Source organism: Aphidius gifuensis, linkage group LG3, assembly GCF_014905175.1.
Source record: "Aphidius gifuensis isolate YNYX2018 linkage group LG3, ASM1490517v1, whole genome shotgun sequence".
Lineage (NCBI taxonomy): Eukaryota > Metazoa > Arthropoda > Insecta > Hymenoptera > Braconidae > Aphidius > Aphidius gifuensis.
The window spans coordinates 2,617,734-2,642,980 of record NC_057790.1 but is presented as its reverse complement, the minus strand read 5'-3'; the positions used below and the strand labels follow the sequence as shown (position 1 = coordinate 2,642,980).

At 24.7% G+C, this 25,247-nt stretch overlaps 4 protein-coding genes across 9 annotated transcripts; 1 reads left to right on the top strand and 3 right to left on the bottom strand.

Moving 5' to 3' along the window:
* Positions 1-230: 230 nt before the first annotated feature.
* LOC122851400 (probable cyclin-dependent serine/threonine-protein kinase DDB_G0292550) lies at positions 231-18,009 on the bottom strand. 4 transcript variants are annotated; one of them, XM_044150585.1, is made up of 18 exons: positions 17,895-18,009; positions 16,322-17,338; positions 16,087-16,199; positions 15,955-16,012; positions 13,512-13,569; positions 13,367-13,448; positions 13,036-13,124; positions 12,819-12,954; positions 12,554-12,744; positions 6,249-8,601; positions 5,510-5,704; positions 4,589-4,823; positions 4,256-4,491; positions 3,587-4,126; positions 3,292-3,494; positions 3,030-3,205; positions 2,791-2,955; positions 231-2,712 (listed from the first exon to the last, which is right to left on the bottom strand). In XM_044150585.1, exons 2-18 carry the CDS (start codon positions 16,383-16,385, stop codon positions 2,222-2,224), a joined length of 5,385 nt encoding a protein of 1,794 aa, XP_044006520.1. In that variant the 5' UTR covers positions 16,386-17,338; positions 17,895-18,009; the 3' UTR covers positions 231-2,221. The 4 variants fall into 4 exon arrangements, with proteins under 4 accessions (XP_044006520.1, XP_044006522.1, XP_044006521.1 ...); XM_044150587.1 differs by having other exon boundaries at positions 6,912-8,601; XM_044150586.1 differs by lacking the exons at positions 15,955-16,012; positions 16,087-16,199; positions 16,322-17,338; positions 17,895-18,009 and adding an exon at positions 13,652-13,920.
* Positions 17,841-20,398, top strand: LOC122851411 (acid phosphatase type 7). Of its 3 annotated transcripts, XM_044150616.1 has the most exons (7): positions 17,841-18,164; positions 18,293-18,433; positions 18,527-18,684; positions 18,759-18,953; positions 19,025-19,349; positions 19,441-19,617; positions 19,803-20,398. In XM_044150616.1, exons 3-7 carry the CDS (start codon positions 18,582-18,584, stop codon positions 20,302-20,304), a joined length of 1,302 nt encoding a protein of 433 aa, XP_044006551.1. In that variant the 5' UTR covers positions 17,841-18,164; positions 18,293-18,433; positions 18,527-18,581; the 3' UTR covers positions 20,305-20,398. The 3 variants fall into 3 exon arrangements, with proteins under 3 accessions (XP_044006551.1, XP_044006550.1, XP_044006549.1); XM_044150615.1 differs by lacking the exon at positions 18,293-18,433 and having other exon boundaries at positions 18,053-18,164; XM_044150614.1 differs by lacking the exon at positions 17,841-18,164 and having other exon boundaries at positions 18,267-18,433.
* A 144-nt stretch (positions 20,399-20,542) lies between these two features.
* Positions 20,543-23,651, bottom strand: LOC122851407 (RAC serine/threonine-protein kinase). Its single transcript, XM_044150608.1, has 5 exons — positions 23,087-23,651; positions 22,582-22,849; positions 22,241-22,499; positions 21,946-22,143; positions 20,543-21,874 (listed from the first exon to the last, which is right to left on the bottom strand). Exons 1-5 carry the CDS (start codon positions 23,148-23,150, stop codon positions 21,020-21,022), a joined length of 1,644 nt encoding a protein of 547 aa, XP_044006543.1. The 5' UTR covers positions 23,151-23,651; the 3' UTR covers positions 20,543-21,019.
* A 455-nt stretch (positions 23,652-24,106) lies between these two features.
* Positions 24,107-25,002, bottom strand: LOC122851420 (28S ribosomal protein S28, mitochondrial). The gene is made up of 3 exons (XM_044150627.1): positions 24,592-25,002; positions 24,400-24,521; positions 24,107-24,322 (listed from the first exon to the last, which is right to left on the bottom strand). Exons 1-3 carry the CDS (start codon positions 24,859-24,861, stop codon positions 24,166-24,168), a joined length of 549 nt encoding a protein of 182 aa, XP_044006562.1. The 5' UTR covers positions 24,862-25,002; the 3' UTR covers positions 24,107-24,165.
* Between the last annotated feature and the right edge of the window lie 245 nt (positions 25,003-25,247).

The window sequence follows — 25,247 nt, the reverse complement described above, 5'->3', positions numbered from 1 at the left end:
GGAAGCTAATTTTTTTCCAGAGAAATAAATTTAACAATTCGAAAAGTTGCGTAAATGCACTTAATGGCTCATTTTTAGTATTAAAATGAGAGTAAATAGACAATGAAACTAGAAAATTTTTATAAGTGTCGTTTTTATTAATAGGAATTAAAAGGAATATTAATTCAATATTAATTTGGAGTATCTGGGATAAAACACTTTGGCACGGTTTTTTTTTCTGTTATTGTTCGTATAATTTTTTTTCGACAATATGAATTATTTTTTTTTTTTGTTTTCAATCATCATTATATTCTTTATTTATTGAGGAAATAGATTGTTTGATTTTTGGCACATTGGGTTGTAATTTTTCAATGACCACGATTGGAAGCCATCCTATTTTTCTCAATATTATCTTTTTTTTTTTCTTTTGATTCACAATTTCCTCTCAACAATTTCCTGCTCATTTGTTGATAATAATTTTTTTTTATATATTTACTATTTTAATATTTAAGAGCCATTTCAATTTTTTATATCAATTTCTAATTCAGTTTATTAAATAGCTGCCTTTTTATTATTTTCATCTGTATCACCTCATTATCCATTGAAATTGATACCTATTATATCTATTATTAATAATCAACTAATATACAATTCAATTTTTTTAATCTCTTCTTTCTCATATTTTAGTTTTTCCATTTATATTAATTTATATAATTATATATATTTTGTTTTTTTTTTGTCACAAAATGTTTTTTTACGATTCGTATTTAGAATTTTTCAGTTTTTTAAATTTATTTATCTATTACTTTAACCATTTACACTCGAATTTTCTTGTACACTTATAACTTGAATGTCTTTTTATTATTATTATTATTTTGTTTTTGTTGTTGTTTATAATTATCGATTTTTATGCATGCATATGATATCATCGATGTTATTTTAATGAACAGTATTTGATAGCTTATATTTAATTTGAAAAAAATACCAACAATTTATTAAATAAATAATATTATTTAATTGAAGAAAAATAAACAATATGTGTAATAAGACTGTCGTGAAAAATTTATGTTTCATTTATCTTATTTTTCGTTTGTGAGAAGATTTATAATTAGATATTTAATATTATTTTGTTTTTTTTTTTTTTAAATCTGATTGGCAACGGCATACTAGGTCAAAGTTACAACAACATCAACATTAATAATAACAACATCAACAACAAGAGCAACAACAACAGCATGTACAACAATGGATGATTTTTATTTTTTTTTATTTTTATCAGGATGAAAATGAAATTTTAATATTGAGTCTTGATAGCCAGTTATATTTATATTATATATATTTTTTTCTTTCATAAATTTCTTTTTTTATTTTTTCATTTATTGATACCATTTTATTTCGTATATATTTAAGGATAAATTAAAGATTTATTTTATTTTTTTTTCTTCACAATGCAATTATTATTAATAGCTTTGCATTAATATTAACTTTTTTACTTGTTTTTTTTTTTTTCTACAATTGTACAGATATTTACAATGTACCTGCGTAAAATTTGAAAATATTTTTTTTTTTTTTAATCAACAAAATTTCAAATAAAACATACATACAAATATACTTTTATACACATACTCACACACATACGTACGTATATGTTTCTTTTTAAATAAAAAGTTTTTTTTTTTTTTTAATAAAAAAATGCATTTGTGCATTTTATTGGCACATGTCATAATTTCATTGGATATCTACACTCTACTCTTTCATTTGTGATTTTAAATGAATTAATTTGTTATTTTTTTCTCTCTTTTTTATATATAGCAAATAAAAATTTTGGCAATTTTATTTATACTATTACAACTCGTATTTTTTTGTTTTTTTTCGTTTGAGCACTATACACAATTACAAATAATATTTAAATAATTCATTTGTTCATTAAACGATGAAATTATCATCACAATCATACATTAACAAATTTTTTTTCATATGACTTGTATTATTTAATGTTTTTTTTTCATGTTTTCGTCAATAATTATTAATAAAAATTCGTCTTTGATTTGAAATTCAGGCACCTCAAATCGCTTTATCATAATATAACGTTATAAAATCAAAAGCAACTTGTTTTGTTATTAAAATTTAAATATTTATAATGATAAATAAACAAAAATAGATAAAAAGATAATTATAATAATATTAATTGTATTATAATTGAGAAAAGTTAAACGATAATAAATAATTATGATGAAATGGGTCACTGCACCCAGGTTGCAGGCACCCATTGTGGTTCACGCTCAAGTGAATTTATCTCAGTAAGTAATTGATTGTATGCACGATCAGTATCATTATTAATAATAATCATATCAAATAAATGACCATATTTATCTTCCATTTCACGTGCTTTTTCAATAATATCTTTAAGTTCTTCTTCTTTAAAACTTTCATTATTTTTAATACGTTTTTGACGTAATTTCTCTGGATTTGGTGGTGCAACAAATACAACATATGGTTTTAAATCTGAATTACGTAATATTTTAAGACTTTGAGGATGAAGATTTAATACACATATTTTACCAGAATTAACAACACTACGTATTGCCTCAACAGATGTACCATAAAATGATTTTTCATATTCTCCATGTTCAACAAATTTACGACACAATATGTCTGATTCAAATTGTGAACGAGATATAAAATGATAATCTTGACCATCAACTTCAGAACCTTTTCTTGGTCGACTAGTATCTGTTGGTTGATAAATTTTATTTTTATTATTTATAATTTATAAATTGTAAAAAAAAAGTATTTATTTATTAAACTTACGAGGTATGGCAGCTGCAAATCTTTCACTGTCTTGCATTAAACGTTGTCGTAATTCGTGTCTACCAATATTTGGTGGCCCAATAAGTACAACTGGCCTTTTATGACTTGCACGTGGATAATATAATGCAACTTCTTCATAAGTTAATACTTCTTCACTGTCATAATCTACAAATATTAAAATTTATGATAAAATAAAATTATTTTAATAAAAAAAAAATAAATATAAAAAATCCATTTACCATCAATTGATGTTGTTGAATAAAGTGGATAACCATCTTCATTAACATTACCACCAAATTTAGTTCTTTTCTTTTTTTTCTTTTGATTTTTTCTCGTACAAAGTAGTGTATTTGATTTTTTTCCACCTCTCAATGTATTTTTATCACCAGTTATTGTTTGTTTCATTTTTTCACGTCTAAAAAAAGGTAATAATAATAATAATAATTAATATATATGTATATGAAAAATAAATTTATAAAAATGATTATTCAAATTATTTACTGATGTTGAAATGCACGACTTGGAATAAGTCCAGCAAGTGTTTGATCTTCTTCGCCTTCACGATATGCCTGCCACCAATTTGAGTCTTCTTGTGATATAACATGAAGTACATCACCTTTTTGAAAACCAACACCTAGCTCTCGACATGGAATATATGGATCATCTTCAGGATCATAATCAAAATATGCCCTAACATGATGTATCTAAATAAAAATAAATAAATAAATAAATAAAACACATTATAATAATAAAATAAAATAAAAAAAAGCTTCTAAAAATTATTATATATATTTACCAAAGTATTGTCATCTCTTCTAGTATTATTTGTAATATTATTTCTATGATTATTAGAAACTGGAAGTACTAAAAATGTCAAACTACCTTGCATACCAGCAAGTATGTCACAAACTTCATTGACACTTTTACCTCTCATTTCAACACCATTAACTTCAAGTACTTCATCACCTTCATTAAATAATCCAGATTTATCAGCAGCACCACCTCTAACAATTCTACCAATAATAACAGCATCACCTTCATTTCTAACAGTTGCACCAAGTGGTTCATTTGTTTTTTCAATTCTAATTATTTTTATATTTTCAGTATTACGAAAATCATGAGAACTTGATGTTGGACTTGGTGATTGACTTGGTGATGTTGATGATGGATATTGTTTACGTTCAACACCATCAATATATGATATTACTGAATCATGAGCAAGTAAAAGACCTTCAACTTCATAGCTTGTTAATAAACCAGTGAGTTCTTCAATAATTGCAATATTATCATTTGATTTTGCATTTGATGATTGCCATTCTTCAAGTACCTCGACACACTTAATAAATTTTCAAGGAAATATTACAAATTAGTATTTACAGTATATAATATTATTGAATCAATTATTTTGCTATATTATTGTATATTAAAAATTAAATATTGATAATTAATTATATGGAAAACTTACATCACGAGATAAATTTGTTGCATCATCAGCATAATGTTTAGCTAATTTACCACTTCGTAGTTTTGATTTTAATGCATGATGAGTTGCAAGAGCTGTTGCAAATTTTTTTTGTACTAATAATGTTCTAACAGCTTCAAGCTCAGCCTCAACACCTGGTCCAGCAATTCCCAATGCTCCAGATAATGTTGTTAATTGCATTTGTAGCCTTTCAAGTATCACAATGACCTCACCATAAGCTATTTTTATTAATTTATTATCATATTAATATTGTACTTGATTTATTTATTTACTATTGATTTTTTTTTTTATATAAAAAAAAGAACAATTTCATACTTAAAATTTTAGATGTTTCATCAGTTGTTTTTGTTGATGATGATTGACTTTTTTGTACAGTTGAAAGTGATGGTGTTGTTGATGTTGTCACCTCATCTTGTGTATATGCATAATTTTCCATACCACTGAGACTCGTTGTATGACTTTCAAGGGCATGAAGTTTTCTTGAACCTCGCAAGGACTGATTAAGATACTCTTGTCTTTCTTCATGATCTTTTCGTTGTCGTAATTGTGCCTGGAATAATATTCAAGTTAATTAATAAATTATTCAGTTAATTTATATTTATAAATGTCATTAACAGTACAATCACATAAACGCCTACCTATTAATCATTCTAATTGATAAAAAATTCAAGCTGAATTTTGATTATTTTGTTGTCAGTGAATTAAACAACATAAAAAAAAAAAACAATTTATAAGTAGATAATAAAATTAAAAAACATTATTATATAAATATATGAAAAAAATTAAAGAAACCCTATCAAGCTGTGTTACATAATAGGGTTTCTTTTGACAAACTAATGCTTCAAATAGACAACGAAAAAAAAATAGAAAAAATGTTAACAAATCTGACACAATAATATATTTAATTTTATGTAATTTGATTGCTTTGTTACAATATATAATAAAAATAAACATAGTTTAAAAATTCTAGGACAATTTGTAATTTCCTATATGAAGCTTGTGATGAGTGACAATAATTGTATGATGCATCAAGCAATAAAATAAAAATAATCAAGTATTGTTAAACACGGAAATTGACATGGTTCGTCAAGCATTATTTTTTTGTTATTATTACATTTTTTTTTATTTACCACTTTCCGCTAGTTGAATTGTTGAAATATTCATTTGTATATATCTACTTGCATATATTGCGTGTGATAGAAATGAATAATAAATTTCGAATTAAAATTTATTTACCTGATATTTTTTGATAGAATGAAGCTGTTGAGGTGTTGGTTGTGGTTGTTGAATAGCATCGTTTGTTGTTGTTTCATTGTTGTCAATATTGCTATTTCTATTTGATAAACGTAAATTATCTTTTGGTGGACGTGCTGGTGCACGTTTTTGATCTCTTGGTGGTATTGCTGGTTTAACACCATTATGAACACCTGCCTAAAAAATCAACAACATCCAAAATATATTTATTAAAAATAAATAGTAATTATCAATTACAGTATATATATTATTTAAATATTTCATTTAAATTTAAACAAAATCAGAGAAAGCAAACACAAGATCGAATATTATAAAAGCTGAAAGATCCAATAGGCCATTTATTATTATTTTTTATTACTGGTTGATAAAGTTTAGGTATATTTCCAAGTTGTTTTTTTTGCTTTTATTAACTACACCTAAACTTTAACCAGTAACTGGATTTTTTTTTCATTGTTAAAAATAAATTGGAGATTAAGGAGAAAAGAGTTAAAAATTTTTTTTAAAAAAATCATGCTGTAGTAGTCCCAGTTTTTTCTTGCATAGTCATTCCATCAATCGTTGAAAAATCCTCTTCCAGATATTGAAGAAATAAAAAAAAGTTTAAAGATTTTTAATTAATAATGCAATGAAAAATAAAAAGAAATAAATTCCACGAGCTTGAGATGATGCTTGGATGCTTTTTTTTTTTGTTTATTTATTTTGTTTTCGTTCCAGGTTTTACCTTAATTTCATCATTTTGTTCGTCATTGATAACATCACCAGTCTGGCAATTATTATGATGCTTGTTAAAGCTCACTTGTTGTTTAATTGTTGTGCTACTAAATTGATCAATATTATTATATTTAATTATATTTTTTTTATGATTTTCATCATGTTGATTCATTGAGTGTCTATAAATAACTGAGAGAAAATTATTCTCAGCATTATCTGTACATTCATTAGGATGATAAATAATTTTTTTAGATGATGATTGAATAAATTCAATGCTATCATAATGATGATCATCATCATCATCATCATCTTGACTATTGTGTAATGGTGTTTTATCATTAATTTCATAATTTAAATTATGATAATTTTGTTTTTTTTCATATTTAAAACTGTCAATTCTTTTGAATGATTTACCAATACAATTATCAATATCATTACCATAAATACTATCGTTAATATTATAATTTTTAGTATTATTTTGTAAACCAAATACCATTTTTCTTCTACGATTAATTGAATTATTATTATTATTATTATTATCAAATACTAAATGAGTTTTGTTAGATAGAATAATAGGTGATATTGAATTTTGAAAACTGTGCATTTGTAATAAATCGTTATCGTTTTTTTTAATAATAGTTTTCATATTATCATCATCATCATTGGACCTTACCTTGATCCCAGTGTTGTTTCTATCATCATCATCATAATCTTCTTCATGTTTATCATCTTCATTATGTTGTTGTTGTTGTTGTAATTTTTTATTTGGTGGATATGTTGGATGTGATTTTTCCATTGGTATAAAATCAGCTGGTACATCAACAGCAACTTCACGATATTTTTTATTACTATTTAATACTAAATATGATGAATCAGTTTGACTTTTTAATGTTGAATAACCACTTGATATTTGTTTATTATTAGAAATTTTATTAATTTTTTTTTTAAATTTATTATTACTATCAATTGTCGTTGTTGTTGCTGTTGTTGTTGTTGTAAAATTATCATTATCATCAGTTAATAAATTTTCAGTTGATGCTGAACCAATACTCAATAATACATCATCATTTATAATTTTTTTTGGTGATTTAATCATTTTTTTATTTATTGATTTATTTTTAATATTATTATTATTTTTTATTAATTTTGATAAATCATTTATATCATCATTTTGTATTAATATATTTTCATCTGAATCATTAATACCAATTTCATATGTTGGATTATCATATGATACACAATTTTTATCATCACGTTCATTGCCAATATTTGATAAATTATATACTGTTTGTGTTGATGTTATACCAATTGGACGACAAGGTGAACCAAGATCAATTCTTGTTGTATCATATAATTTTGATGAAGATGATGATGCTGTTGATGAGGAAGATGAGGATGATGATAATGAAGATGAAGCTGTAATGATTGATGCTATTGCTGTTGTTGCTAATGGTATTGCTGTTGTTGTTGTTGATATTGTTGATGATAATAATAATAATTCTTCTTTATCTTTATCTTCTTTATCAGAATGTAATGTTAAACTTGTATCAAGTGCAGCTGTACTACCAGAATGACCAGATGATGTACTACGTGTACTTGTTGATGAATCACTACAAGTTTTTAACATTGTTGGATAATCTTCTTTAGCAAATGGATAATCATAATCAGTATTATTATTATCAATATCAACACTTGTTTCTTTACCATCAATTATAATTTTTTTATTAATTTTTAATTTTTTATTGTTGTTATTATTATTGTTACTGTTATTATTATTGTTATTAATAATAATACCATTTTTATCATTATTAATAAGTGTTAATTCAACAATTTTATAATCAGTTTCATCATTGTCATTATATGATTTATCATTGTCATCATTAAATAATTGTTTTTTATTAATATTTGACATTGATGATGTTATTTTTGTTGTTGTATTGTTGTTAATATTATTAATATGATTTTTTTTATTAATATCACTGTCACATGGAGTTGTTGTTGTTGTTGTTGTTGTGATTGTTGATGTTGTTGATGTTGTGGTTGTTGTTGTTATTAATTTTGTATTTATACGTGGTGGTGGTGGTGGTATTCTCGGTGGTTTTTGTTTACGTAAATTGGACGTATTGTCTTTTATTACCTTGTGAGCGTATGCCTGTTGAAGTAGAGTGTCGGGAACATCGACCGGTAATTCCCGATGGTGACCCGGGGTCATTCCCGGGCTCCACATTTCATTGGGACCAGTTTGATTATCACGTATATTTTTAATATCGTTATTATCAATTGTAACAACGTTATTATTATCATTCAATTGTGATTGTTGCAAATGTATATCAGCTACGCCACTGCCACTGCGTCGACGAGACCTTAAACAAAAAATTATTATTAATTTATTATTGATGTTTATTCAAGTGGTAATAAAAAATACGTGAGTTGTATAAATAATTTTTTTATTTCATTTATTTATTTATATATTTGTCGTTTTTTTTTTTTTTCATTTAATTTTCTTTTAACTATACGAAAAAGGTGTTGGATTCAATTCCAATTGATTGATTTGGAATGTACTTCCGTAAATTCTACATTTGTACTATTTATTCTCGGTCAAGTTTATGATTAGAGTCTTGAAAGCTTGTCTTAGCATATATGACTATTCAAGAAAATTAAATTTCTATTTTATTTTTTATATTTTGTCTATATTATTTTGAGATAAGGTGGAGCAAAACGAGCAAGATCAAATGATCAAGAACCATGAAAAGAGAACATATACAATTGAATAATAAACAGTACAATTATGACAAAGAAAAACTCAGGTAAAAAAATACCTGCCTTCTTGGAATTTTCTCAACCGAATAAAATACTCATCCACAAAATATTTCCCACGCAAAAAAAAAAATTTCACACATTGTATAAAAAATAGAAAATGTAATCTTCAAAAAATATAGTTTAAATTATTTATATTTTTTTGTTTTTATAAATTAATTATTAAACATACCAAGGCAGTGATTTGAGGATCCTCATGGCGTAGTTTTAAATTTATTCTTTTCAATTGACAATAATAATTTTAATACGTTTATGATAAAAATCATGGACACACCTTTCAAAGGCGTTTATTTAAATCACTCAATAATATATTTATTATTTTTTTTAAGCATCACCAACTCACCAATCACCATCATCATTATATACTCCAAAAAAAAAAAACCAACAATAAAAAAAAAAAGACAACCCTTTCCAACAATTATTCGTTCAAAAGAACAGCATCAAAAATATCTAAAAAAAAAAAAATGAATGACCAAAACACAAAATATAAAAAAAAAAAAAAAATTCAAAAAGACGTTTCTTTTTGTCACGCCGAAAAAATATATTAAAAAAAAAAATATTAAGACCGGTTTTTTTCGTGGCCCGGTAATATTCAGACACAGCGTCAGGTAGGTTTATTTAGTCTGTGAAAATTCAAATTGCAAATAACTCAAATAAATCAAAATAAACTCCAAAAAAAAAATCCACTTGTTACTCCAAAATTATAAAATAACTTGATGCATATAATAATAGCAATTTTCACTTGTAAATAATTATCACATGTTGCATTATTATTCACATAAACATTAACAATTTTTTAAAATAATATTATGTTATTATTATATTTATAGTATCATGATGATTGGGTATATAACAACTGAACCAAACAGAACCAAACTGAACATGAGATCAAGTTAAAGACTGAGCAAGACTGAGTTTGTTGGCTTCGTTTAGCTTGGTATAGCCAGTGCTAGTTGTCGGTGCTGTTGGTGGTGGTTTTTTTTTTTTTTTTCCACTGGCTCCATCAGTTCGTCAACTTCCCGGATGGTACCCCACTAGACCCCTCACCCCTGATTGTCCCCCTCTAATATTTCTCATGTGCCCTCCTCCCTTTGCATCCCTACAAACACTTGTTCGTTTTTTCCTTTTTTTTTTCGAATATCATCCTCACACACAAAAGACTTTCATTTATATATTCAAAAATGTGAAGGTGTGTAATTTACTCAAAAAAAAAAGATGGAAAATTGAGAAAATATATATTTGAAAAAGAGAAAATACAGAAAAGGTATTAGCCATTAGCGAAACATGCAAGTGGATGGATTGCACCTATCTGGGCTCCTCACAATTTTCTTTATCTTTTTTTTATTTTTTTCTACACAATCTTTTTCTTATTCTTCTTCATCTTTTTTTTATCTGGTTTTTTCTCCATCGACTTTTAAGATTATATACATATTTATTATCCATCTCTTGTCTTCTCTTAGACCTTACATTCCAACTGATTTTCATTCTTCTCATTTCTTTTATATTATTTACATTTTTTTTTTTTTTCTCTTAGATTAACTTGGTACATGATAATATTAAGCCAACAAAATTGAGCATTCAAATCACCAAAATAATAGCCTCTCTCTCTCTCTAAAATATACCGCACCCATTTAATTTAAAAAATAGAATTATTATTATGTTTTTTATTTTTTTTTGAATGAAGGACTTTGACAAGTTGTGATTTAAAAATAAAAATATATCTTGTCTCTTTTGATATTGATATACGTATAACACTGTTTCTAAAACCGGATTCCCAGTTGATTCATTGATCGACATGGAATTTCGCAGAATTTAATTATCCTCTTTTTTTTTATGATTAATTTTCATCTGATAGTTTAATTGTTATTTATGAAAATCTTATTTATTTCAAGTCAAACTCAAGCCTTGATAAAAATACAATTAAACTTCTATTAAAATCAAAAATATTCCTGCCATTTATAAATGAATAAAAATCATATAATAATATAATAAAACAATGACTCTAAAAATATAATTAAGTTATTTTTTCTTTTTTTGAAAAACAACAAATTGTTGTATAGGACATGAGCCGCGTGTATGAAATTAAATGCGTCAGTCGGTTGAGAATGCGTCTGGAATTTTTTTCGAGTTTCATGATACGTGATACGTTAAGAACGCCCCTCACAAACATAACTTTATTTTTTATATATTCGCATGAATATTATGTATATACTAAAACACCAATACAACATAATATATTTTACCTTGTATGACTTGACTTAATACTGTACTTGAAAATGCTAAAAGCTGACCGTGCGTATGCCAGAATAGAATGATTCTCACGGAATAATATTGTAGTAAAAAGAAAAAATAAATATAGTTGTGTTGATGATGGTTACTCTTGGCTTGGCATTGAAAAATTAACTTGAAATAAAAAATAAAAATCATTCTTGTCATTGATTTCTTACTCAACTCACATATACTCATAATCATCAACAATTTTTCTTTGATTATTATTCAATATACTATACTAAAATTAATGTAATATCAATTTACCTGTTTTGAGAAAAACCAACAATGTTATTTTTCATTGTATCAAATCGTGTTACAATACTACGTAAACATGGACTACAATAATTATTATTAAATCCATTAACACAATTACAAATATACGACATTTTAAATATACAAAAAAAAACTGTAAATATAATTATTAATTTAAAGAAAAAAAATCGTCTAAAGCTAGCTACTAATGTGCTTTGTAAACTAAAGTTACTTTTTTTTTTTTTCTAAAAAACACCTGATACAAAATTTCTTATCAATTGGTTGTGTTTTTTTTTTCTCTGTGTGAGTGTGTATATTTTACTGATGACTTATGTTCTTATCTTTAGCTCACGGATACATATATTTAATACACCAAAATAAACACAGATAAATTATTAGACACGTTTGACTTCTATGATGACAAATAAAAAAATTTATCTGATTTATTTTATTTATTAATAGATAGGTATATATTTTTTTTTTAGAATATTTAAAAATCAATGTTATTTTAAAGGAAATAAAATAGTTATGATAAAATTGTATGTATTATATACAGGTGACATGTGTGTTACTTTTGCTTTACTTCCTGTTGTCAGGTGTATTTTTTTTTATATTTCATATGGCACCCTAGCAGGTGATGGTGGTGGTTGTTTTCGTGTTCAACGATCCCTAAATATTTTTCTAAATTTTACTCTCTCTTTTATATTTACTTTGAGTAATATTTATTTCTCTTTTTATTTGGTTTGAGTGTATATATTTAAACGCGCAGTAAAAAAAAAAGGGCCTTTTTCAGTCCCCCTTTTATTCATCGACACGGTCTACACAAACATTCGACTTAAATTCTCCCTCATATCAGGTTGACGAGCAGGTAGTACAAATAATAAAAATATATATTTGATGGTGCTCAATACAATGGTAAATTAAACCACGTGAGTTTTTAAAAAAATTTAAAAATAAATATATAAAAACACTCACCTGCAAATTGGTTCTGGATTATCAGTTTCACCAGGTAAATTTAATAAATTTGCATCATTAATTGCTGATGATGTTGAGCCTCTTGGTGAACGTGGTCCACCTTCTGTTTCACCAATTAAAACTTCAGTTCTTCCATTTTGAAATGGACTACTTGAACGACGTTCAGTAATACAATTATTTTGTATTGGTTGCTATTAAATAAATAAAAAGATTATATTATATATTTATTTAAAAAATAAACTATTTAATTAATTATTTTATTTACCAATAGCTTAAGTTCTTCAAGATGATTTTTTTGTTTTTCTAATATTTCTTTTTTATCATCAGTCTCGTTATTTGTAATATTTTTTGGCACTGTACCATTGCTTAATTTATTTGTTGCATTGCGGTTTTCAGATTGTCTAAAAAATAAATTAAATAAATTATATATTTATTGCTAAATAAAGACAAAATAAAAACAATTAATGTCAATGTCAATTTACCCATCAGCAAGTGTGACAGTTATGTGACTATTTGTTATATCTTTTTCTGTTGTTTCACCAGTGCTTGTTGATGCTGATCCTTCATTTATCTTAAAAAAATAAAATAATACCAAGAATAAAGAAAAACAATATACAAGTAGATATTTAAGTTGATTAGAAACATCAGTTTTAAATTAAGACTCATGCGCAAGACAATAATAATCATCAATTCTAATTGTGTTGCATAATACTCATTATGTCTGATCAGTATCTTCATGTAATTAAATTTTTAACGATAAGAGAATTGTGTTTATATATGTACTATGGTGTTTATATATATTTATTTAAATACCTGTTGATGTAGTATTGCTTGTATATCTCTTGGTTGAATTTTTTTAAGAGCAGGAAGTCTTTGGAGACGTTCTCTAGCGCCCCTGAAAATTAAATAAATAAATAATCAGTTAAATATATTAATTTTTAATTAAATTTTTATGTACCTTTCAAGGGCAATCACCCAGGCATCTCGAATTCTATCAGCATTTGGCCCATCCAATTCTGTTGAATAAATAAATATTTTAGTAATGTGATTTTTCAATTGATGGTATCTTTTTTTTCCATAAAGGAAAATTAAAGATACCTGTCATATTATTATTATCATCATCATCAATAAATGGTATATCATCGAGATTAAAATGCCAAATACTATTTCCACTGTCAACATGTGATTTATTATCATCACAAAAATTGTCAATATTTTCAAATTTTTCTATAAATTTATTTGTCTTAACACATCCACAACTTATTTTTGCGATAAAAAAACGACAACAATTTAATTTTGAATTATTAAATTTTCTAGATTTCATATTACAATATATTATTGTTGATAAATAAATTTAAACAAATTAAATTTTAAATGTACTTTTTAAAATAACACTTGGCTATCGTGTCTCGCCAATGACTCGAGTAATTTTATATTTGGAAGTCGGCAGTTTGTTGGGATAAAATAAAAAATAAACAAGTAGAAATAAAATAAATAAAAAAATCATTTTCAGCTGGTTCAATGTATCCACATTAAGATCACGCAAAAAAACAAGGAGAATCAACTCCAAAATAAAAAACAATCTCTATCCAAATGAAAAATAAAAAAATTTCAATTATCAAAATAGTATTTTAATAATTAAATTAAATTTATTATTGATAAGATATAAATCTTTAAATGATCTATATAATTTTGTTGTAATAATATTAAATTATTTTTTAATTAAACTTAATGGTAATTTAACTCACTGATTCAATCATCATCACCATCATCATAAACATAAAAATAAATATCAAAATATTCTCTCTCGTTGTAAATAATTATTATTAACAACTGATATTTATTTATAAATAAAAAAATTATATTATTTATATTATGTTGATTAATTTTGGGTATAAATATATTTAATAACTTGGATTTATCAAAAGATAATGCCTGTTTCTTTGGCTCTGTCAACCATCACCAGTATAACATACAAACGAGAGGCGCGCAAACCAGTTTTATAACTGTACAAAAGTTATACTCGAATATATACAGTGTGTATATACAATATTAACATCTACATATATATATTTAATAAATACACAACAATTCCAAGAAGTAAAAGTATTAAAAAATCATTCACTTTTACCAATAAAAACCAATAATAATTACACTTAAATTTTTGTCATTAAATATTCAAATTCATGTTCAAAGAAAAAACATTGTAAAAAACAGGATTAGTTGTTGTTTTTTATTTTATTTTTTTTTTTGCTTTTCATTAGGTATTTGATGCGCTGAATGACCTCGTTACTACATAACTCTTATAAGTTGTATACCTTCACTTTCGAACACTAAAACTGCCACGAATTAATAAATTAAATATAATAAATAAATTCCAATGAATTATTATTTTTAAATTTTCATATAAATATTTATGATATTATTCATATAATTTATAAACAATAGAACAATGAAATACAACTGATGAGTCACCAGTATCACCATTAAAAAAAAAAAAAATTAAAAACCACAAATAGAAAATATAATTTTTAAAAACAATATTATTATTATTATTTAAAAATTAAATAACTTTTTATAATAAACATAGTGTTTTTATAAATGACGTTAAACTTTAGCTAATGACTAATGATAATTGTTGAAGTTATTTTCTCATTTTAAACAATAAAATTTGATAAAAAAAAAATTAAATTTCCATATGGAAAATGCATGTTCCAAATGTGTTGAAGAGCGTTTAATCCAGATTAATTTAATCACTATATTGTAGAATAATATAAACTTACAAAAATTGCATACGTGGTAAATTTTAATCTTGTTATTATTATTGTTTTTGTGATTTAAACAATGAATATGTTGTTTAAAAAAAATTTACCTAGCACTGTTAAAATGTAATGTAATTATGTTATGATAATTTATTTGATATTATTTAGTGAATATTATTTCGTTGATTTTAATGAGGTAAATGGAAATATTAAAAGATTGTTATGAACAGTGTTCAGATATTAACTGAGACCAGGTAAAAATATACCATCAGGTAGCAGCAGTCACTGAGTATACAAAACTCTTGCATCCCTGCCGGTTTTAACTCTTTCTTACTCTGCCAATAGCATCAGACTCTTTTATCTTTGTTTTTTTATTTTTTTTTATTTTCATTTTATATTAGTGTATGGTTGTATGTTGTGTTATCTCACTCTCTGATTTATAAAATAAAAAAATAATTTACCTGGTGTACAAACGTAATTGACACACGCGCGAATTTTTTTTTTTTTAAATATTGTTTAACATTTTTAATTATAAAATGTAATAACTCTTGATTTAATTTATTTTTGTAATTTATATATCTACTTGTTTTTAATATTTTTTGTTTTTTTTCTTTTGTAATTTTAAATTTAATTACTTACTTAATTTGTTGCCAGTACGACGTGTCACCTGGAGACTAATTGTTCCTGATTTAATACACTGAAAAAAAAATTAAATAATAATATTTATTAAAATATTAAAGATAATTTTATATTATTTCATAATTTATTTACCTGGTGAATGTGTTGACTGACTTCCAGGTCAGTTGCATTCTCCAATGTTTGACCATTAACTTCCAGTATTTCATCTCCAACTTCCGGGTAATCAGCACTGTCTGCTGATGATCCTATTTATCAAATAAATAAATAAAAATTATTAAAAATAAATATAATTATTAACCTGTTGAATTTTTAAATAATTCATAATAATTTTGAGTATAAATAATTGTTATTATCAATTACAACATACCATAAAGTTTGATCTTGCCATTTTCATTCATAAGAATGATTATGTATCCGCCCAGGTCAACCATTTTCTCAGCTTATAAAGATCTTTAATAAATTTTTTTTCAATAATACATAATTCTACAAGATCATCATCATCATCTTCATCTTGAAAAATTGCATCAAAGCACTGTCATTGATGCAATACTGCAGTAACCACATTTTCACAAATACCAGCACCAATCACCCTCAAAAAAAAAAATCTTCTTATTTTCTTTTTTAATTTTATTATAACCTTTTTTTTTCATATATTTTTAATCCCTTTTTTTATAATAAAAAATAATAAATTAAATAATTAATATCAATTGCATGAAAATAAGTCATTTTTATAATTTATAATTAATTTAGCTAATATAACTTATGAATTTTAAAAAAAATATATTTTTTGGCACACTCATACCACAACATTATTTATTATTTGCTTTTGACAAGTGTCTCACTGACCCCGAGAGAGTTTCATCCAATATATGAGCAATAATGAGTAACGACCACCCCTAAAGTGTGATCAAGTCAATGTGCGCGCGCGCTTATCATCCAACACCTTTTGTATTTATACTGTAATGTATACACTCATATATAATTTATATATCATCTTCATAAATATATATTGCAATTGCTAATTCACAAATTAAAAAGATTCATTTTTTAAATATCACTGTTATAAATTAATATTAATATCAAATTTTCTTCTCGTGAATTTGTTTTTCTTAGGTCAATTATTTTAACACTTGGTAAAATATTAAATTTAGTTTTATATTAATACACTTTTATGATTGTTTTGTTTATGTTAAATAATATTTTTATGATTTTAAAGAAATTTTAAAAAAATGTGTTAATTATTTCAGCCTAGTTTTGTCCCTTTTGTGTTATGAAAAATCAGCTTGACACTTGGTCCACGTTCTATGCCCTCAATCTCAATGTATACAGCAGCTTCAACATGCTCCATGGTACTTTGTGGTACTTTGCTTCTGCGTGATGATGTCTAAATAATAAATAAACAAAAAAATATTTAGCTACTAATGATAGAGTGAGTAATTAGCTCTCGACCTCGTGGACATGTTTTACATTTTACAATTTACAATTTACACAATCATGTCATGAATAAATAATTATTATATATTTTTTAATTTATAATTATTAAAAAAGCTAATTTTAATTATTGTTTGCTTATTTTTTTATCAGATTTTTAAAGGAGATTTATTAATAGAATTGACGTTATCAGAACAAATGGTCAAAAATAAAAATACGGAAATAAAACACTCGATAAATAAACCAGATCAATAATGACTAATGAAAAAAATAAATAAAACCTTGATACTATTTAAACACAATCTAATTTTGGAAATGGATTTTTAATTAATACAAGCTTGCTAATTAAAAAATTATTACGAAAAAAAGAAAAGAAAATTTTAAAAATTCCCGCCACACGTAAAAACGGCCATCATTCAAAATGGCTAAAAAAAAGAAAACAAATAAATAATAATAAACAAAAACAAAATAAATGACATTTACAGAATAGATATAAAAAAGATATTTACCATTCAAAAATAATGCCAGTATGTATTTATAATTTTAAATATAATTGTTAGTTTTTTTTTTTTTGTTAAAATGACAGTACTAGATTAAAAACATGTACACAAACTTTGATCAATAGAATAGCATTGTATTTGTGATAAAAAAAAAAATAAACAAAAGTGCAAATCATAAATAAACACACACACACACATACGTGAAGCTAAACTTATAAATAAGTTATAAACATTTTGAATGAATATATAAAAAAAAAAGAGGATAAATGTTAAATAAAGGTATGTGCTAAAAAAAGACAATAAATTTCGCAAGTTAAAGATATATGACTAATACTTGATCGATGACTTTGAATTTTTTGTTTGTGATTAAAATTTTATGATGATTTTTAATCAGTTTTTATTCGCAGGCGCACACAGTTGCTCAGATAAATTCAACATAGTTCTGTAATAAACTCCAGAGAACATAATCAATTTATTAACATTATAAACTTTACAAATACATAGAAAAAAAAATAATAATTAAATAATATATATTAATAATTTTCAAGGTATTATTGTGTTTAATAATAATATTAAATATCCAATACTTTGATTAAAAAATCAATACTCTATTTACCAGTTGTTGTGGTTTTTTTTTCTAGTTTCAATGTCAATTTAAATAATCAGTAAAGTCTTTGTTTGAAAAACAATAAAACAATGACAAGAATGATGTTTATTTTGGCTTTAATTGGACTTGCAATTGGTGGTGTACTTGGTGTTGTTGAGTATCAACCAGAAGCAGTGCATCTTTCATTTGGAGGTAGCTATAATTTTTAAGATGTATAAATTAAAAAGTTAAATGTGTTAATGAGTATTTGTATTTTTTTAAAATAGAAACTATTCATGATATTGTTGTGACATGGAGTACTAGAGACAATACAAATTCATCAATTGTTGAGTATGGTATTGGTGGTCTTATATTGACAGCAAAAGGAACAAGAAAACTTTTTATCGATGAAGGAAATGAAAAACGTCAACAGTATATTCACAGAGTTAATCTTGTTAATTTAACACCAGGACAAAAATATGGTATTGTTATTTTTAACTTATTGAATTTATTTATGAAACTAATGTTGAATTATTTACTTTTGTTTTAATAGTTTATCATTGTGGAAGTAGATTTGGTTGGTCGAGTATATTTTACGTAACAATACCACCAGATTCACCAACATGGAAGCCACAAGTTGTTATATTTGGTGACATGGGAAATGAAAATGCTCAAAGTCTTGGAAGACTACAAGAAGAAGCACAACGTGGTCTTTATGATGCTGCTATTCATATTGGTGATTTTGCATATGACATGAATACAGATAATGCAAAAGTTGGTGATGAATTTATGAAACAAATTAAAGGTATTGCTGCTTATTTGCCATACATGACTGTTCCTGGTAATCATGAAGAAAGTCATAATTTTAGTAATTACAGGTAGTTATTATTTATAAATTAATCATTATAAATTTATTATATTAATCAATCATCTATTTTATTATTTATTTATATTTAATAATTATTTCAGAGCACGATTTAGTATGCCAGGTAATACTGAGGGACTTTTTTATAGTTTTGATATGGGACCAGTACATTTTATTGGTATTGAAACTGAATCATATTATTTCATGAATTATGGAATAAAACAACTTGTCAAGCAGTATGAATGGCTTGAAAAAGATTTACAAAAAGCCAATGATGCAAGGTCCGTATGATAAAATGATAAATCAAAAAAAAAAAAACAGATAACTTATTAAAAATTCGAATCAATTAATTTTTTTTCATCAGTTGAAAGATAGTTGTTGCCATGGAATTTTTTTCAACTTATCAATAAAAATATTAATCATGACAATTTAAATTAATAACATGACTAAAAATAATTTTCTTCAGACATGAACGTCCATGGATTGTAACATTTGGCCATCGTCCAATGTACTGCAGCAATGAAAATGCTGATGATTGTACAAATCATGAATCATTAGTACGTGTTGGTTTGCCAATATTTCGTTGGTTTGGTCTTGAAGAATTATTCTACAAATATCAAGTTGATTTAGAGCTTTGGGCACATGAACATAGCTATGAACGTTTATGGCCAATTTATAATTTTCAAGTATACAGTGGTAGTTATAATCAGCCATATAAAAATCCACATGCTCCAGTTCATATTGTAACTGGATCAGCTGGATGTAAAGAAGGAAGAGAAAAATTTATTCCAAAACAACCAAAGTGGTCAGCTTATCGTAGCAGTGATTATGGCTATACAAGACTAAAGGCATTCAACAAAACTCATTTATACATTGAACAAGTATCTGATGATAAAAAAGGTGCTGTACTTGATTCAGTTTGGTTAATCAAAGATAAACCACATCCAGAATATCCAATATTAGTTTAATACATAATTATAAAACATATCAAATTAAGTTAGATTAAATTAATATACCAGTTTTGATGATAATAAATTACATTTAAAATAATAATTGAAAACACTTTTTTGCTTTGTTGTTTTTTAATCAAGTTTTATTATAGTAATTTTTTTTTTTTATATGTATATATTTATATAAGTATATATGTATAAAGAACTGCAGATCGATGGTGTTGATAAAAAAAATTTCAACTTGTTACGAGTCATGCTACACCACACATTATTTCAATTGTTAAAACATAAATAAATATATATATTTATTATATATATATTGTTGTTTATCATTATCTTTTTTAATTTTATTATTTTCTCATCACATGCTGCAAAATATTTGGGCAATTATAAATAATTGATTTATTCGTAATATTTTGTTAAATTTAAAATTAAACAAAATAAATTAATTAATTTTGACCATAAAAAAAAAAAATAAAAAAAAAAACAATATGTATATATCAAAATAATAATAAAAAAAAAAATAATTATTATTATCACTTAGTTAATTATTGACATTTCAGATATGTGGTAAATAAAAATGAAAAAAAAAAAAAAAGAATTTTTTAAAATATGTTTTTTTTTTTCTTTTTTTCCTTTTTTGTTTTTTGAAAAAAAAAAAGGAAAAGAAAAAAAAAAAAAAATAACTAGATTAAACAGCTGAAATAAAACTCAATTATTTTTGATAATGATGTCAGTGTGTTATTGAAACTGAAATGGAAGATGTTGCTGCTGAATGACTATCTTGATAAGAAAATTGTGGAAAATGTTCTTGTTCTTCAGCAATGGAATTTAAACCACCAGGACTACCTTGTAATATACCCTGATCTGGTGGTGTTAATTCAACACTTTCACCAGTAAATTCAGTATCAAAATAACGTGTATCAGTATCAGATGATACTTGTGGTTTAAATGGTGGTGGTATTTTTTTTTGTACAAGATCAGTCCAATCAATTGATGAAAAAAATGGATGATTCATAATATCTTTAGCATCATTTGGACCACCACCAAGACGTTTATTTGGATCTTTAATAAGTAAACCACCAAGTAAATCTCTAGCTTCACTTGTTATTGTTTTTGGAAATTTAACTTCTTCCAATAATATTAGGGTAAATAATTTTTCATGATCATGATTATAAAATGGTAAACGACCACATATCATTTCATACATAACAACACCAACACCCCACCAATCAACAGCACGTCCATAATCATTATCTTCAAGTACTTCAGGTGCAAGATATTCTGGTGTACCACAAAATGTTTTTGTTGTACGTCCATATGTTATATCTTCTTTACATAAACCAAAATCAGCAATTTTAATATGTCCATCTTTATCTAATAATAAATTTTCAAGTTTAACATCACGATATATTATTCCTTGTGAATGTAAATATCCAAGTGCTGATATTATTTCAGCACCATAAAAACGTGTACGTTCTTCACCAAATATACGTGAACGTCGTAAATGAAAAAATAATTCACCACCATTAACATATTCCATTACAAAACATAAACGATCTGCTGTTTGAAAACTATATTTTAATGACTGAAACAAACACAACAAACAAAGCATTATTTATTGAACGATAAATTAATTATTTTTTTAATTTAACTTACAATTAAAAATGGATGATTTGTTGTACGTAAAACACGATTTTCTGTCAATGTATGTGCAACTTCATCTTTTCTAATTATAACTTCTTTTCTTAATATTTTAATTGCATAAAGATGACCAGTTGCTTTTTCACGACACAATATTACTTTGCCAAATGTACCTTTACCAAGTACTTTAAGAAATTCAAAATTTTCAAGTGTCTAAAATTGATAATTCAATATAAAATTAATTAATATAACTAATAATATCAATTTATTTAAATATATATCAAATAATAATTTTATTAAATCAACTTACAACTTTTTTTTTACCAGTACTTTTACTACTTGATGTACCTTGTACACTAAATTTAGCTGATAATTCATCAATACTACCATCACCAGTTGCATCAGTTGTAACCATACCAATTGAACCACTTGAATCAGATCGTGTTGTTGTTGTTGTTGATGTTCTTGTTGTTGTTGTTGTATCCATATCAACATCTTCTGATGATGATGTCATTTGCATTTGTGGATTTTGTTGTTGTTCTTCATTTGCCAATTTATCAGCAACATAACTGTCAATTGAAAAAAAAGCTATTTAAATATAAAAACAATAATAATTATTTATTTATTTATATGATAATTAAATAAACAAACCGTATTGCAGCAACCCAATCTTCTCTTTCTTGTTCAGTTTCAACATGAAATGTTCTTTCAATAACAGTTGTCCATTGTAAACCTCTTATGACAAATGTAAATGGTTTTGGTCTGTCAACAGACATTATTTGACAACCACGTACTGTAAAATTATTAAGTGGCTGTGCACTTGCTGCTATTTGTTGATCTGGTTTTGATTTAAAACCAACTAATGTACCATCATCTCGCAATACAAAATATCTTGAACGCCAATTTTTAATATGTTCACCTGAATAAAAAAACATAAAACAACACAAACAAAATTTAATCATAATATAAAATCTATTGACATAATAAAAAATAACCAGAAAAACAATAACAATGCACTTAAATATTATTTCAAGATAAAAATTTAAAAAAACAAATTCCTTTTCATAATTATAATAACAATGATAAAAATAATTTACTTAAAATACACATATGATTCAACTATTAATATTATTATTATAAATTTTTATTTTTTTACCTCGTTTTTGTAACCAGCCTTCTTTGACGACCTGGTCACTTCCAGACGCCAATGCACCACTCATGGTGGTGTTGTTAAAAAAATTCCAAATTAATTAGAACAATAAATAGATTATTATTGTTGAAATTGCTCTTTTTTTTTTACTCTTTTTTTGAAAATAGAATTGTTGTTATTCCAAGAATGTTAATTGTATATCTATAATGTTATTTATTTAAATAATAATTTTTGTTTTGGTCTTTTTGTTAAGAAAAACAACACAAATTGATATGAAATTTTTTTTTGATGTACAATATTTATTCTGGAATTTTTATTGGAGTTGATTGTCTCACGATATTGTCAAAATGATGAAAAAAAAAAAAATGAAAACAGGATATCGGTCCAACAATAAACAGTTTTCCAAAACCCAACAAAACTTCAAATTATATTCTTCACTTTTATCACTCTGTTTTTTAAATAATTAAATAAACTTTTTATAATTATTAGCTCAATATTATGTACGTTTGTCAGGTAAATAAAAAATATATTTATTGTTTTTCTTTTTTTATTTTGTAAAAAAAAAATTACATTTTTCGCAGTTGGAGGCACTTTGAAGTTTGAACACTGCTCATGAAAATCCGGCTTTTTTATCGGCCATTTTGTGTATCATGTCTACCAACAAAGCAAAAAGGATTAATTCAAATTAATTAAATTAAATAAATTTCTCTTTATAATTATAATTAAAAAATAATTATTCTCACTAGGATAATTTATGGATATTTAATCAAGCTATAATTCCATGTTGCCTCTGATGATTTGAACATTTAGAAAAAAAAAGAGCAAAAATCATCATGGAAAAACAACTTTATGATATATTTTTAAAGAGCAAATTATTAATAAACATTTATATTATCTTCTTGATGTTTTAAAGTATATTATTATTAATTTAAAATATAAATTAACATCTTGATTGAAAATGAATCAAGGAACATCTGCTATATCAATAATTGTATCAGTGGATTTGAAAATACCAATACCATTAATTTTGATGTTTTATGATAAATTTTTTTTATTCAATTAATATTATTTAACAATAATAATGATTATGCATTTGGACGAGGACGTCTTGGTGTGTCAATCAATCCTAGAAGAGTGCAATCTGCTTCTAATATTGTCAAATCTTTTGATGCACCTAAAAATTTTGTTGATAATTCTAAATCTTTTATTCGAAGACGAACAGTTGCTCCTCTTACATAATCCCTAATGAAATAAAATATTTTTTGTTAATTATTAAGAAAATAAATAATTTATTTATTGATGAAAAATATAAAACTTACTGAGAATTTTTTAGAGGTCTTGCACAGACACAGTGAAATTTCCAGTCGAAATCAATGTACAAATCATCACCAACAATGTGAAATATTTTTCCAGTTATAACTTTACCCTCTGGATCACCAAGCTTAAACAAATTAATTAATTAATAATTATTATTTTAAAATTAATATATTTCTAAATGATAAAATAATTACATTTATTAATTTTGAATTTCTCAATAATTTTGCAAATGTTTGGGGTGCTTCAGTTTGTTTTATCGGTTCAGGTTGATTAAATTTTTCAAAAGCCTTAGCAAAACTTCCAATTTTATCATCTTTATCATCTTGTTTTTCTAAATTAATATTTTTTTCATTATCACCATCAATTTTACTACACAAATTTCTTATAATATTTGATGTTGTCACTGACATGCCACGTCTCAGACATACTGGATCAACAATACACTTTAAACTTCTAATAAACATAATTATCTATTACAAAATTATTTAATCAACAATAATAATTGTTTATTTATTTGCAACAAGTATTTTATTATTTTTAATAGTAGTTATTAATAACAATACAAATGTTTTTAAGGTAATAAGGTTATGTTGTGTCAAAAAAAAAAACCACAAGACACGACACACGGTTGTCGATTGAATTACAAAATTAAATTAAATTATAACATAGTCGATAAAACATTGACCTGTAATTGGATAAAATTAAAAAAACATTTTTCTTTTTATTGCTATATAATAAAAAAATCTAATATTATTAATTCATTGCACAAAAATTATATAGAAAATGTCAAAAAAAAAATTACAATTTTTGCTATAATTAATTTTCTAATTTAAAAAAAAAAAAAATGAAT

Excerpts from the sequence above, each read along its gene's own strand:
- LOC122851400 (XM_044150585.1), bottom strand. The coding sequence starts at position 16,385 with ATGGTTGACCTGGGCGGATACATAATCATTCTTATGAATGAAAATGGC. Across the intron at positions 13,570-15,954 it reads TCGTACTGGCAACAAATTAA|AATTGGATGGGCCAAATGCT; the intron begins GTAAGTAATTAA and ends TTTATTCAACAG. Across the intron at positions 3,206-3,291 it reads AGTCGTGCATTTCAACATCA|ACGTGAAAAAATGAAACAAA; the intron begins GTAAATAATTTG and ends ACCTTTTTTTAG.
- LOC122851411 (XM_044150616.1), top strand. The coding sequence starts at position 18,582 with ATGACAAGAATGATGTTTATTTTGGCTTTAATTGGACTTGCAATTGGT. Across the intron at positions 19,350-19,440 it reads CATAATTTTAGTAATTACAG|AGCACGATTTAGTATGCCAG; the intron begins GTAGTTATTATT and ends TAATTATTTCAG. Across the intron at positions 19,618-19,802 it reads CAAAAAGCCAATGATGCAAG|ACATGAACGTCCATGGATTG; the intron begins GTCCGTATGATA and ends AATTTTCTTCAG.
- LOC122851407 (XM_044150608.1), bottom strand. The coding sequence starts at position 23,150 with ATGAGTGGTGCATTGGCGTCTGGAAGTGACCAGGTCGTCAAAGAAGGC. Across the intron at positions 22,850-23,086 it reads AGGCTGGTTACAAAAACGAG|GTGAACATATTAAAAATTGG; the intron begins GTAAAAAAATAA and ends TTTTTTATTCAG. Across the intron at positions 21,875-21,945 it reads CAAATCATCCATTTTTAATT|TCATTAAAATATAGTTTTCA; the intron begins GTAAGTTAAATT and ends TGTTTGTTTCAG.
- LOC122851420 (XM_044150627.1), bottom strand. The coding sequence starts at position 24,861 with ATGTTTATTAGAAGTTTAAAGTGTATTGTTGATCCAGTATGTCTGAGA. Across the intron at positions 24,522-24,591 it reads GAAATTCAAAATTAATAAAT|CTTGGTGATCCAGAGGGTAA; the intron begins GTAATTATTTTA and ends AATTTGTTTAAG. Across the intron at positions 24,323-24,399 it reads AGACCTCTAAAAAATTCTCA|GGATTATGTAAGAGGAGCAA; the intron begins GTAAGTTTTATA and ends TTATTTCATTAG.